This window comes from Monodelphis domestica, chromosome 2 (assembly GCF_027887165.1).
Source record: "Monodelphis domestica isolate mMonDom1 chromosome 2, mMonDom1.pri, whole genome shotgun sequence".
NCBI lineage: Eukaryota > Metazoa > Chordata > Mammalia > Didelphimorphia > Didelphidae > Monodelphis > Monodelphis domestica.
The window spans coordinates 320,041,538-320,056,642 of NC_077228.1; the positions used below are offsets into that span (position 1 = coordinate 320,041,538).

Here is a 15,105-nt window from a genome sequence, read left to right on the forward strand (position 1 = left end):
AAATTCAAAATTATATCTCTAATAATAAAAATATTATATTTTATGAGGTTTGTTAAGGATTATAAAAGTCAAGGAATAAAGAGGATACAAAATAAAAACCATGTGCCCATGGCTGATTAGCCCATTGAAAATCCCCACACGTAGCTTACCACTATACCTCCTACATCATTGCAAGGAAGGAAGAAAATGTAGGAGGCCTTATTGTCAGTTAAATACCAAGTGTGATCTCGCCAATGTGGAGACTCAGGTGAGATTATAGGGAATTCTGGGAAATACCAAGGATTTCTGGGGATTGAAGTCTAGGGTTCAAAATCTCCATTTATACTATCCCCCTGTGATCCTATTGGGAAACCAGTTTCCCCAAATGGATCATGGAAACATAATCAACTTAAAGATTGCAATAATTTGTGGATAAAAGGAAAAGAGAACAAAACCAATGATTACTAGATGCATTGACAAAAAGCCAGTTAGGGGGCAGTCCCCTTTGGCATAAGAGTATACATACAAAACAAATGCATTCAAACCCCACACAGTTCAAATCACCACATCCCAAAGTTCACTCTGGATCTTCTGGTGCAGTGTGTGGTCTGTGGAGGCAGCTCCATGGTGTCTTCTCCAAACAGTTCATTTTCTAGATTCAGAGAGGTATCATGTTTCTTAACCTAAAATTACTCTCAAAAGGAACTTAGACTTTGCAATTTAAAATAATAATAATTTATACATTCCCCCCTTAAGAGGGTGATTGAAAAATACAGGGATCACTCAGGGATGCATGGCTAAATTCTGAGGTACATGAATCAATTGGCAAGAGAATTAAAAAGCATCAAAAAATCCAAATAAAAAAAGATGATTTCTGGATGAAATATAGACTATCAAAGTCTTATGTGTAAAAATTCTAAGTAAAGGAAAAATAAATCTATAACAGATCCTTGAATCAGGGCCCAATTAAAATGACATAAGCATTTAAGCATTTACCCAATCAGTAGCCAGGACTATAGAAAGTTGCCACACTATGAAAGACAGAATAGGAACTAGATTTTAGGAGCCATGTACGAGCCACATTTGAGATACTTGGTAGAATGTGGAACAAGGAAAACCTGCCTTTAACACGTTAAACAGCCACAGCCTCAAACCCCAAACATGTCCAAGTCCTCTTGTCATGACTCAAAATTTTCATCAACCACATGGGATTGGTTGGTCTCTTTGACCTTGTGCTCGATTGGCACTATATGGTTTAGCTTTGTGCTTCTTTGGCACTGTGCAATGGCTCTTTTTGTATTCTTCTGTCCTGGAATCAGACAGAGTCATTAAGCAAAGTTCCATATTTTTTTAAACAGTTAATGGCATCATTTTTTATAGTCTAAAGCTTTTTGGGTATGCATTGACATTATAGCAAATGTATTTTAAACTTATATTACTGCAAAATCAAAAAAAGTTAAAATCTTAATACAGTGACATGTGCTTCAAATATAAAAAGGAGAGAAAAAAATAAAAAAATAGTATATTGCACATGCAAGAAAATGTAATAAAAAAGTTTTAAAAATAAAAAATATAGCTTATAACTATATTTTTATAACACTGTGTTAACTAAGTATAACACATAACATATAACATATAACTAAGTATAAGTATAACACTTATAACACTGTGTTAACTAAGAAAATATAGAATACAAAGGTTTCTCACCAAAAATGAGATCCTTTTCCTTTTCATACCTGGCCATGATCCACTGTGAGTGCAAGCAAATGAATTTCATAAAGTAACAGATTTTTATAAAGAACAGTAGTACAACATTAATGCACATTCAAAAGGTATCAGTATCCCTCAAATTCACAATTGCCCAATTAATTACAATAGCAAACAAACCCACTATCATATTTCACATAAGTTGCTGTATGACATTTAAAGAAAATGGATACTTGTCACAAGTTTTTCAGGTATAGCAATGTTTCGACCTTGGCAAACATTTTTAAACAAAGTAAAACTTATTGGGTCTAGAACATCATCAAGAATTCTAGATTGTTCTGGTAGATGTAAAATGAGTTGAAGAGTTATAAATGAGAGATGCTCCCTTTGGGGGAGCCATCCAGGGTTCCATGCCCTGGGATTAACTTCCCACCTTCTTTGGTATGTCCTATACATTCACATTTTTATAGATGTGGGAGGTGGGGATTATAATTGTATTTCACTTCAGCTACTAAAATGGACCTTACCTCCTGTTAGGGGAAGACAAGATGATCAGAATTGTTGAAAAAAATCTAAAAATTATGTCTAAACCCCCCTTAAAATCAATTTGAGATATTTAGCTCATTAAATTTTCCAAAAGTTGTTATACAATTGTAACCAGTTTTGATGAAGTCCATCCATCCTCTGTGTGACAATTTACAGTCAAAATAGAAAAAAAGGCTGTTTTTTTTAAAATATGGCCTTATTCAATAATATTTGTTTAGTATAGTTATAGGGGGAAAGCAACAGAATATAACAGTAGTTAACAGTAGTTAAAACCCAGTACATTAAAATGATTCAGTGTAACAGAATAGTATTGAATACATTAATATATGAACTTAAAACCAACAAAATTAAATCTTAAACAAAACAATCGGCAAAATGCAATAAAATAGAGATTTTTATAAAACATTGAAGTCTGAAAGCCTTAAAAATATAACCTCCAGTCTCTTTAAAGTTCATTTTTTTAATCAATTGAAATTCCTTTTGTTAGTACTGTGGAATATCCCATAGCAAGGGAGAACACAGGTTTTAGGAATCCCAAGTTGGGAAGGCCCAAATGGCAAAGAGTTGCTGGGAGATGAATTTCTCCCCTGAATCTCAGGTAAGATAAGTAAAAGCATCAGTGCACTCAAAAAACATCCTTTGAAATATGCAATGTACTGTTCTCTCATAGAATATGCCATACTTGTAATCAACTTCCTGTTTGGAAAAGTCTCTTCCTTCTCCTCGTCCCACCCCCCTCCAGGTCCCCAGCCATGTGGAGGCTAATTGTAGCTTAAAGAAAGAACACTCCAGTTTTTACCAGTTGGTTTGTGATTCTGAAGACACAGGAGCAGCTACCAGCAGCCTGGGTCCTGGGGCTGGGGTTAGATGAGCGATCTGGGTCAGGGAGCTGGAGATTAGGAGTAGAGTTACTGTGGCTTGAGCCTGGGCCTGGGGCTGGGGTCAGGCCTGGACCAGGTAAGCTAGATGGCTGGAGGCAGGAGCAGGCAGCAGAAACAAACTGAATCAGAAGCTTTGCGAGGATGGGCTTGGCAGGAGAAACGTGGCTAAAAAAAAATTATCTAGGCTATCTTTAAAAAATTGATTTTTTTTTCTCTCATTGCTTTTGGTAGCCAACTGTTAAATTTAAAATTATATCTCTAATAATAAAAATATTATATTTATGAGGTTTATTAAGGATCATTAAAAGTCAAGGAATAAAGAAGATACAAAATAAAAACCATGTGCCCATGGCTGATTAGCCCATTGTAAATCCCTACACGTAGCTTACCACTATATTTGCTACATCATTGCAAGGAAGGAAGAGAACATGGGAGGTGTTATTGTCAGTGGAGACTCAGGTGAGATTATAGGGAATTCTGGGAAATATCAAGGACTTCTGGGGATTGAAGTCTAGGGTTCAAAATCTCCATTTATACACCACCTTGGAATCAATACTGTGTAGTGGTTCCAAGGCAGAAGAGTGGTAAGGGCTAGGCAATGGGGCTCAAGTGACTTGCCCAAGGTCACACAGCTAGGAAGTGTCTGAGGCTAGATTTGAACCTAGGACCTCCCATGTCTAGGTCGGGCTCTCAATCCACTAAGCTACCCAGCTGCCTCCTAAAAAATAATTTTAAAAATTCACTGACAACAGGTTAAGAACCCATGCCTAGAATCAAATAGAAATCCTGTGTTCCTTTTATAAACCTCTTCACAACCTTGCCCCAATCTACTTTTATGACTTTCTTTTATGTTAATGGCTTCCATGAACTCTGCAGTCTCACCAAATTGGCCTTCTTGTTATTCTTCCTGCATGATATTCCACCATTCCTTGGATTTGGACTGGCTCTTCTCCATGACTGGACTCATCTTGACTTTCTAGAATCTTTGGTTTCATTTAAGACAACTTAAACATTATGATCTGAATGACTACTTTCTTGGTACTTCCCTCTTGCAAATATTAGTACCTTCCACCCCCATCTCTAACCTCTAGTTATTTTGGATCAGCTTTTCCTGTGTGTACCAAACATTCTACAATTCTTGTATGTGTGTGTATGAAATATGTTTGTGTTGTCTTCCTCATTAGAGTACAAGTTTCTTGAGAGCAGGGACTATTTTATTCTTTTCTTTATTTTCCTCAGGGGCATGCACAATGCCAGGCACACACACACACACACACACACACACACACACACACACACACACTGTACAGTGTTTTGTACACACAGTAATCACTGATCCCAAATAATGAGAAGTGGGAGATGGGGGTGGAAGGTGCCAGTATTTAGACGGAAGAGGTACCAAGAAAGGATTCATTCAGAAACTAATGCTTAAGTTGTCTTAAATGAAACCAAGGACTAGGAAGCCAAGATGAGTCCAGGCATGGAGAACAGTCAGTTCAAATTCATGGAATGCAATGCAACTGGATTTTCCAAAGTCCTGTCCTTTTTATTGTAATGACTTTTTACCCTGTCCCTATTCAAAGATGACTTGCTAGGTTCCTTATCAGCAGGGTCCACCAAGACTCTACTTGACTCATTGTCACTCCTGTTAAGTGATGGATTTGTATGCCTCCACTCTTAATGTGGTTTTAAACTATTTAAATAGTTTCTATGTCTTTTACTATCCTTCACCTAAACTTAACTAAATTGGTAGAAAATGGGAAAATGAGATAAAAAACCTTAATTAAGCTGTTTGAACTAGAACCAGTTGATTGATTTCCATAGTATAATGACTGGAAATCTAAATCTTAAATTTTAATATATTTTTTTTAAAAAGAACTGTTTGTGGTATATTTTTTGAATGCTCATTAAACTGCTCTTTCAAAAGAAGCTAAGACAGAAGACATGATAACTGATGGCTGGGGTTAATATAATGCAAGTGTTATTTTATCTACACTGTGCCAAGGAGTTAAGTGGCTAATCAAGTTACAGACTACATCATGGTACTATGAACTCCTGGGATTGAATTCTTTAGCTACACTGATCTTGTTTTTCTATGGATTTGGACTTGAAAAAAAATTACCTGGAAATCCTTACTTAGGAAACTCTCTATATGGAGATTTGGAAAAAATAATATTTATTTGTTATATACATATTTATGATATATATATGATATATAAATTCTATAAATGGGATTTATGAATGGAGAGACATTGGAGACCTGTTCTCAGAGTCAGGATAGACAGAAACAGGCTATGTGATTGAGCAAATCACTAAACCCATCAGTTCCCCAGGAAACTCTTTAATCATTTTTGTTGTGTTCAGTTGTGTCCAACTCATTTGAGTGGTTTGCTAGTTCTACCTCCTGTAGTTTAAGAGGTTCAGTGATTAACCCAGGGTTAAATAGCTTTTAAGTGTCAGAGGCTGGATTTGAACTCAGGTCTTCCTGACTCGAAGCTCAGTGCTCTATTCATCTAGGCACCTTGCTGCCTCATTTGTGTTTATACAGTACTCATGTGCTGGGCACTGTGCAAAACACATTGTAACTATTATCTCATTTGATCCTCCCAATAACGGAGAGAGTTGCTATCATTATCCCCATTTTACAGATGAGGAAACTGATTCAAACAGAAATTGTTATTTTCCCATGATCATACAGCTAGGCATTGTCTGAGGCCATATTTGAACTCACATCTTTCTATTTTAAGGCACAATATTCTATCCCCCACGTCATCTAGATGCTTCCTAGTAGTTTATTACCAGTGGCTCCCTAGATTGATGAAATCTTAGGTCTCAAAAAAGAATTTGTTCTCTATGTCCAGTTACTTTATGATTTATATCACTGTGTGTACTCCCTTTCCTGCTGCAGATTAACCTCTCTCCATCTTAGTAGAAAGTCTTCATTATTTCATTACTGAAACAATTCATCACCTGTTGACCAACTAGAATCTCTGTATTAATTTAGGCTGGTTGTCAGCTGATAGACATGCAGTTAATTGCCAAAGCTATCCTTGAGGTCTTTCTGGCTTGTTAGGACCTGTCATGGTTTGTAATTTGCTGGCATAACCTTTAATACCTAGGGTCCCTTCCACACTTCACTGAGGTATCAATATAGGAAACTGGTAGAAGTCTTAATCTATTACATTAACTTAATCATAGTTGCAATCTGGAGCTATTAAAATATTTATTTGATTCCTTAGTGATTTATTTAAGAAAGTTGATAGGAACTGATTTTTCAAAAAATATTTTATTACATTTTCTCTCATACTGGCCATGGAGACATAATTGAATTAAGTTCATGTCACAAGTGAAATTAGGTGAGTAATCTTGGTTCCATGCCATTTAGTTAAAAGAATTATGAACATTTTAAGACATAAGTAGACTTTTTTTTAAAGGGATCATAAGGCCCCCATGAGATCCCAGCAATTCAAAGCATTGCTACTGTTCCTCTCTGAACAAAGCCTTATAATAGATTTTTGGTACAGGTTCACGTTTTTATTTCTTTGAAACAAAACAAATCTTGGTAAGATGCTGTGCCAGAGAGGTTTGGGTGTATAGTGGAAAGGAGAAAGGAGTCCTGGGTTTACATCCAGATGCTTACCAGTTTTTACCATGGGAAAAAGTCATTTAACCTTTGTGAAACTCTCTTTCCTCTCCTGTAAAATGGGGTAGTAATACTTACACTATTGTGCTAGTTGTAAGAAAGGGTCTTCATTAACCTTAATGCACTATACAAATATGAGTTATTATGATTTCCATGGTTCTTGTAACTCTTCAAAATACTCTAATCTATCATCTCTCTTTAAAAAAGTCACAAATCAGTAACCTAAGATCACAGAGCTATACAAGACAAAGGAGGACTAAACTCTAGGTATTGATTCTGACTCTTGATTTCTTTTCCACCATTGGATGCCTTCCACCAAGATGCCCTTGACATCTTGACCTGAACCTTTTATTTTAAATAACATTTAAAAAATTCTGAATTTAACCAATACACACAGAAAAAAGAGTTTCCTATAAAAAGTAGAGTTCAAGAGGGGAATTGTACAAAAACAGTGTAATATTTGCTTTTTTCCAAAGTATATAATAAGTTAAATGTATTGCTTCCAAAACTGCCATAATAGTCTATTAATTTTTTCTAAACTACCTCCTATATGCCTCTATGTACTTTTAAAAATGTTTCAACAATGAGCCAGGTCCCATATCCTCTTTTGGGCATAGTTCACTCTCAATAAATATTTTTTGGATTTAAATTTGAATGCAGCTTATCAGCTTTTGAAGTCAGCCTATTCCTCTGTCTAATCAGTTGTCAAGTTGTAATAATCTTTGCCATTTATTCTTAATTGATATCCTTATCATCACTATCATCAATCAAGCATATATGAAGTGTCTTCATGGTACTATGAACTTAACAGTGTCAAATTTGGATGATAGATAATATTTTATTAGTCAAAAAGAAGTTATATATGGGAAAATATTTTGTCCTCTGAGCCAAAAGTAATTTATAATAAAAGGTACCTTTAGGTGACCAAACTTTATCTCTGAACTTAGTTGTGAATTAGAGTGTTGTTTATTTTCAGTTTTACATTTAGGTGACAGATGCTGAATAGCACCTGTTATGCTCTTTCTTAACCTACTGATTCTTTATCAGAGAAATATGTGATAGGAAGAGAAGATAGGTTGATGGTGGTGAAGGAAGACAAGTGGACAGACAGCCTGTTCTACTGGTATCCTCTCCATTTAAGGAGAAAGCTAGAAAGGCCTCTTGTATACTGACTGAATTCTCATTGATAAATTAATGGGAGGATATAGAGGAAACTTATCTAGGGCTGGTAGACAGAGATAGGTTGTGATCTACATATGAAAGGAACATCCAGAATAATGAGGTCATAGATCTAGTTGAGTGGAGTATTGATTGTTTGTTAATAAAATGTAATATAATATGGTGAATTTAAAGAAAAATCATAATACCTTAAGTCTATACTAAGTTTCTACTTCTTAATACTTTACAGAAATATATAGTTAAAAAATGCTTTTGGCCCCAAACTCTAATTTAGTTGATTACATTTTACTAAGTCAGATATTAGGTTTTAGAGTACCCCCACCCAATTTCCATATGGATCATAAACATGGAGGTGAGCTCAGTTGCCCATGATTACAATAAATTGTTCTGGACAAAACCCTCTGTTTTTCATCTTGGCTGTATACACTGCACTGGGGAGGTATACATGGTGAATACCAGCATTCAAGCCTAACATAACAGTTTCCACACTTGCCTGAATGACTCTCTTACTCTTTCTCCCTTCTCCCTTGAAATATTCCTGGAACAGGATCTCACTTCAACCTAATCTCACTGCTGAACCAATCCCTGTATTCTTTTTTTCCTACCTTCTGTTGTGCTCAGAACTGACTCTAGTTACTTATAATTTAACCTTTTTTGTAAGGAATTCCTTTTATTGATGAAATTACTGATCTTTCTTTACATTTTTATGTATATATGTATGTGTGTGTGTATTCTCCCACTTTCATTAAAATCACCTTTCAATTTTATCTTTTGGGTTTATCACTTTTTAAAAGATGTTTCTGAGGATTTGCCATAGCTGTGCTCCTGTGGTATTTAACATGTTTCCAATATAATGCTTTAATTCTAATTTTAAGCCCCTATGCTATAGTTTTGTCATGCTTTGTCCTCTTTTGGGCAAAGTGGAGAGAAACTAGTTGCCATTTTCTTCCTTCTCTTAGGCTGAACTTCCCCTTCAACCACTCCAATATCATTGTTGAAATGTGCTTATATATGTTTATTTTTGGTCTGTATGTAATATAAATTTCTTAATGTCAATTTCTTATTTGACATTTGACATTATTTTTGTTTTCCATATTGTCAGTACTAGCTAACATTATATATATTTCAATTCAATTAAATATCACAAAATATTATACATACACACAAACACAAACACATACATATCTTAGAGACTAGTATGTGGCTTTGATGCTCATTATGCAGTCTTTTATGCTTTTTTAATTGGATTTTAATATTTGATTGATTTATTTAATAGAATTTATTCCCAAATGTCTCAGCTCCTCCCTCCCTTCCTTGCACCATACCAAGTATCACCTGACAAAAAGACACACACACACATATATATATATATTATGTCTTTCATGTTTCTATTTTTCAGTTCATTCTCTAGAGGTAGACGTAATGTTCTATTGGTTCTACTCACTTTACTCTTCCTTATTTCATGTATCTCTTTCCACTTTTTCTAAATTAACCTGCTCATCTTTCCTTATAGTGCAGTAATATTCCAGCTCAACCATATACCACAATTTGACCAGCCATACCCCAATTGATAGGCATCTTCTTGATTTCCAGTTCTTCAACACCACAAAATGAGCTGTTTTAAATATCTTGGAACATATAGATTCTTATCCTTTTTTCACTTTATTCTGCATTTTCAGATGGGCTAAAACCTACCTCAAAAAGCATTTCTTGGGGGGGGGGGTAAGCTGGGTAGCACAATGGATTGAGAGCCAGGTCTGGGTGTGAAGTCCTGGATTCAAATCTGGCATCAGACACTCCCCAGCTTTGTGACCCTGGGCAAGTCACTTTACTCCCATTGCCTAGCCCTTACCACTCTTCTACCTTAGAACCACTACACAGTACTGATTCTAAAATGGAAAGAAAGAGTTTTTTTTTTAATCTTTTACTTTTATTTCATGCATTTCTTTCTCCCTCACTCAGGGTGAACAGGGACAAAAGGGAGATCCAGGACTGGGTGGAACTCATGGAAAAGATGTAAGTCCAACTTTAGATATTTTTACCTGTTTAATCTGTTTATATTGATATTTGATATGAATCTTATGCTATTGGGCTTTAATAACTCATAGACCAAAATATTATAGATTCAATACCAGAAAGACAGTAGAGACTTTCTCTTATAGCCTCTTCTCTTTTTTCTAGATGAAAAAGTCCAGAGAAATTAAATAGCTTGCCCCTGGTCACACAAGGAAAGTGGCTGACCCAAGTTATCTGATTCCAAGTCCAATGTTCTCATTGCTATGAATCAATTGTCCCCCGCCCCAGATCTAAAGCATGAAAGTAATTATCCATATAATTCAGCAAAAGTCCCACTTTGGGAGGGAGCATTTCAATTGTTTGTTGTTGTTTTTGTTTTTGTTTTTTTTTTGTCATTCAATCTTTTCTAACTCTTTTGGGACTCCATTTGGAGTTTTCTTGGCAACAATACCAAAGAGATCTGTCATATCCCTTTCCATCTAATAAAACTGAGGTAAATTGAGATTAAGTGGCTTGCCCAGCATCAGATAGCTAGTCAGTGTCTGAGATCAGATTTGAACTCAGGTCTTCTTGACTCCAGGACTGGCACCACTTGCACCACCCGGCTGCCCGCATTTGAATCAATCATATAATTAACTGACACATATTGGCATAGTTTAGTAGGTATAATGTTCAGTATTACATTTGGTTTTGAACAGATGATTTTGAGAGCCCAGAATTAAAACAAAACATATATATACATACATACATCTATGTTATTTTTAACAATTAGAATGCACTCAACATAATCAATCAACCTTCAGTACACTTAGCTGGTATTATTATGCAACCCAACAGTAGGTTTTCTTTATAGTCCCTGTTTTTGCTTGACATTATTTACTTATAAGTAAATTATTGGGGGGGGAATTTTTACTATAACTCATAATTTTCAAGAATGGAGAAATTTGTAATAATTTTAAAATACAAAGAGGACTGATTACCTTAGAGTCAGGGGGCCCTAAGTTCAAAACCCTGATTTATTACTACCCGTATGACCTTGGACAAGACACTTCGAGTAAACAACATTTATTAAACTCCTACTGTGTGCCAACATCATGGTCATTGCTGGGACTACAACAACAAAAGCAAAATCATTTCAGCTCTCATTAGTTATCTCTAAGGAGGGACACAACATTTCTATTACCTAGAGATGGATATATTCATACAGATACTGCCCCCAGGTGACTGATCTGGGACCCAGCTGTGAACCTGTAGAGCAAAGAGGAGTCTAAAAGTAATTTGTGAGACTTTGGAGGGGAGCTTTTGACACCCCATAAATCCTCCTCGATGACTGCTTTGTTGGCTTTGTGGCTGGTGGATGTTATATGTTTTGGGGATTCTTTCTACCTGAGGGCATTGGAATATGTTTTCATAAAGGAATTCAAAAGAATTTGTTTAAACTATCTGACTCTGAGTGGTCAGTTGTATAAGACACTAGAGAGTGACCCTGACAACTTATATTTAGATCATATGCCTAGAAATGATCATTCAGTTCATGAAAGGAAAAAGAGAAAGGGGCACAGGACAGAATTTTAGGGTACTCCCACAGGTAGTGGGCATTGGTTCTGAGAAGGAATGGGTATCTCTTTGGGCCTTAATTTTTAATATTAAGTCATTTTTTTGGTGGTATCCAACTCTCTCTGACCCCATTTGGGGTTTTCTTGGCAAAGATCCTGGAATGTTTTGCCATTTCCTTTTCCAGCTCATTTTATAGATGAGGAAACTGAGGCAAACAGGGTTAGTGACTTACCCAGGGTTACACAGCGATTAAGTGTCTGAGACCAGCTTTGAACTAAGTTGTTTTCCCGATTGCAGGCCTGGTACTCTATCCACTGAGCCACTTAGGTGCCTTTAATTCACTAATTTATAAACTGAGATCTTCAATTTATTCATTTTATTCATTCAATTCAAATTGATTCATTTATTGATTATTGATTATTATTATTTATTATTGATTCAATTCAAATTATTAATTTATAAACTGAGTCTCTTCTGTCTCTGAATGTATCATCTTTGTGAGTCTCTGACATTGTTCTATAAGACAAATAAAATAAAACAAATATTTATTCTGAGGAACGAATAAGAAAAAATATTTTACAAGTTTACAAATTCAAAATGGTAAAGAGGAAAGGATATAGGATTAGGAATAAGAAGATTTGTGTTCAAATTTCAGCACTTCCAATTATAGCTTCTATGATCTTGGGTAAATTGCTTAACCTCAGATTTCCCATCTCTAACAAAATTAGATAGGGTACGGTCATGAAAGAATTCCAAGGTTTTTGAGATGATATTTCCCTCTTTTGTTTAACCCTCCCTCTGTTTTCTATTTCTACTCTGCAATGTGCCCTCCCAGGAAAATTTTCTGCTAATTATGTCTTTACTTCAATGCTTAACATCCAAAGCTATCTATAAAAACGAGGGTAGGATATATGATTGCTAAGATTCATTCCAGCTCTGAAGTTAAATGCTTGTAATTTATGAGAGAATTAAACTGCTAGAGTATCATTAAAGAAGGAATAAGACTTAGAAGGTAAGGAACTAGAATATTTGTAGAAATTTACCAGTTAGGGTAGTATTCCATTGGTATTTTGGAGCGATAGTATTGTCACAAAACATTAGAAATTTCAGGATATCCTTGAGAAAAGAGGTTCTTAATTGTGTGTGTGTGTGTGTGTGTGTGTGTGTGTGTGTGTGTATGTATGATGGATCCCTTTTAGCAGACTGGTTAAACCTATGGAAATTTATTGAAATAAATGTCTTAAATGCATAAAAAAACATATGGGATTGCAAAGGAAAGCAATGATATTGAAATACAGTTATAAAACATTTTAAATGCAAGTTTGTAGATCATTGTATAAAGATTTATAATAAATCAATCAAAAGGTATTTGGGGTGAGGAGAGAGAGGTGCTGCTGTTGATTTAGGTGCCATTGGGTAACAAAAGAAACACAATTCCTTGCTGTCGAATTAAACATCTCCTCTACTTTGCTAGAGAGACAAGAAGGAAAAATGGAGAGAGGTTACCTCAAGGCAGCTAAGTGGCACAGCAGATAGAGTTCCAAGCCTGAAGTCAGGAGAATCCCATGTGATACTTAATCTCTATTTGCCCCAATTTTCTCACCTGTAAAATGGGAATAATAATAGCATCTAGGTTGTTATGATGATCAAATGAGGTAGTTATGAAGTGCTTAGCGTAGTACCTGGCACATAGTAGATATGTGTTTTATATAAATGTTAAATAAATGAATATGAATATTAAAATAATGCATGTACACAATATATTATTATACTACATATAAGTGTTTACTGTTGTCATTTTAAAAGTCAGAAACATTGTCCCCAAATATTCAGAAGAAATACATTGCCCTCCAAAGTCACAACCCTAACATGTTAGAGCTGGAAGGGAGACCATTTAGTAGAACCCATATCTTAAAAAAAAAATCTCCTTTACAATATACCTAACAGTTTCTATAAGATTTCTGGAAAAAGGAATCATTATGCCATCATTTCTTAAGATCTATTCTTGTATCTTTTCTAAATAGATCCTACAATGCAGTAAAATGCTTTAGTCATCTTCCTCATATCACTTAATTGTTAGACAGTTATCCTTTCTGGTACTTTTTTTTCCCAAAGAAACTGAGGGTAACACAAATTCTTGAATGAATCTGTAAGTTTATCAATGTGGTTATTCCTTCCAGTGGTTCCAAAATTAGGTTCATCCACCCCTGCTGCACATTTACAACTTATTCATGTCCTTTAAATTCACCACTATGGTCCATTCAATGAGCTAAAAGCCTTTCTTTGTTTCTCCTAGTTGTGAGGGTCCATGTGAACCAATTGTGACAAGTCCAGTGATTTTTTTGGGACTATACATATACCTGATATTTCACTTTGATTCACTTTTGAAATCGTTTTTTTTAAACACACCAGAAACCTATATACTTAAGAAAATAGTTAAGAATTCAGATTGGTTTTAGGTGTAGAGTTTTAGGGTTTTTAGTTTTGAAGGGTGTTTTGTGACAATCTTCTGTCATGAGGAAGCCCCTCATAGGGTTCTTCAGGTGTGGCTGTCGATAGGTGAAGTCCTCATCCAGGTTCTTGGTTTAAGTCTAAGGAAAGACACATGTGCCAGTCAGCGATGTCAGGAAAAAAACAATCCCTTAATGAGTTTGGGTGCTGAGGATAGCATGTAAATCAATGAGTGTCAGTTTAGCACAAAACTTTATTGCAAACAACAGAAAACAGAGGAAAAGAGTCCTGACAGACAACTTTGATATACACACTAACGGAGTATAACTCATAAAAAGATGACACTAATTGGGGAAGCACAAAGACATGGTTCTCTTCAGACAAAGGAAGTGTTCCAAATTACTCTTCTGAAGGAGATGTTCATATACGCTGATTTGGGCTGACCCCCTTGAGTGGGTTGAGTTATGTATCAGAGGTCAGGGAAAATATTATTTTCGGAAGCTGTTCTCAGCTTGTTGGTGGGTAAAATATTCTGGGCATTTGTTATCAAGAAAAATAAGCTGGTGATATACAGAATATTATTTGGGGGACACAGCTGTAATAACCTTCACAAATATTACTGATAGTATATTTCTGTGAAAAAATTCTATAAGCTTACAGTGTTCCTCAAAGGGATACTGTTATGGAGGTTTCAAAACCATCAATCCTAATCTTATAACAGGGGTTTCTCTGCACAGATCCTATAATCTGTAGCCTCCTTTAAGAGGAGATTGACATAGTGGTCTCAAGACCATCAGATCTATCTTATGGCAAAAGACTTTTCATGGTTTTTAGTTCAGCTCATACATGATGTTTATTTTCCCCAGTAACATCAGACAAAGGTACATTCAGCCTCTCTTTAAAGAGCTTTAATGAAGGAGAACCTACTACTTCCTGAAGTAGCCCTCTTCTGTACAGTGCAAATTATTTTGAACATTTTACTGACATAAGTCTTAAGTTTGTCTTTTTCCATCTTCTAACCATTGTTCCCAGTTCTACTTTCTGGATCAAACAGAACATACCTGTTTAATACTTTGTCCACATTATATCTCTTTAAAAATTTGGACCACTGTTATCTCTTCCAAGTTTTTTCTTCTCTAAGCTTAT

At 35.4% G+C, this 15,105-nt stretch overlaps 1 protein-coding gene across 4 annotated transcripts in view; it reads left to right on the top strand.

Moving 5' to 3' along the window:
• Window positions 1-15,105, top strand: part of COL19A1 (collagen type XIX alpha 1 chain) — a 453,356-nt gene that overhangs the window by 152,196 nt on the left and 286,055 nt on the right. For all 4 annotated transcript variants that reach the window (XM_056818442.1, XM_056818444.1, XM_056818443.1 and 1 more), the window contains one exon: window positions 9,898-9,951. In XM_056818442.1, coding sequence (XP_056674420.1) covers window positions 9,898-9,951 — 54 coding nt within the window. The remainder of the gene's footprint in view (window positions 1-9,897; window positions 9,952-15,105) is intronic.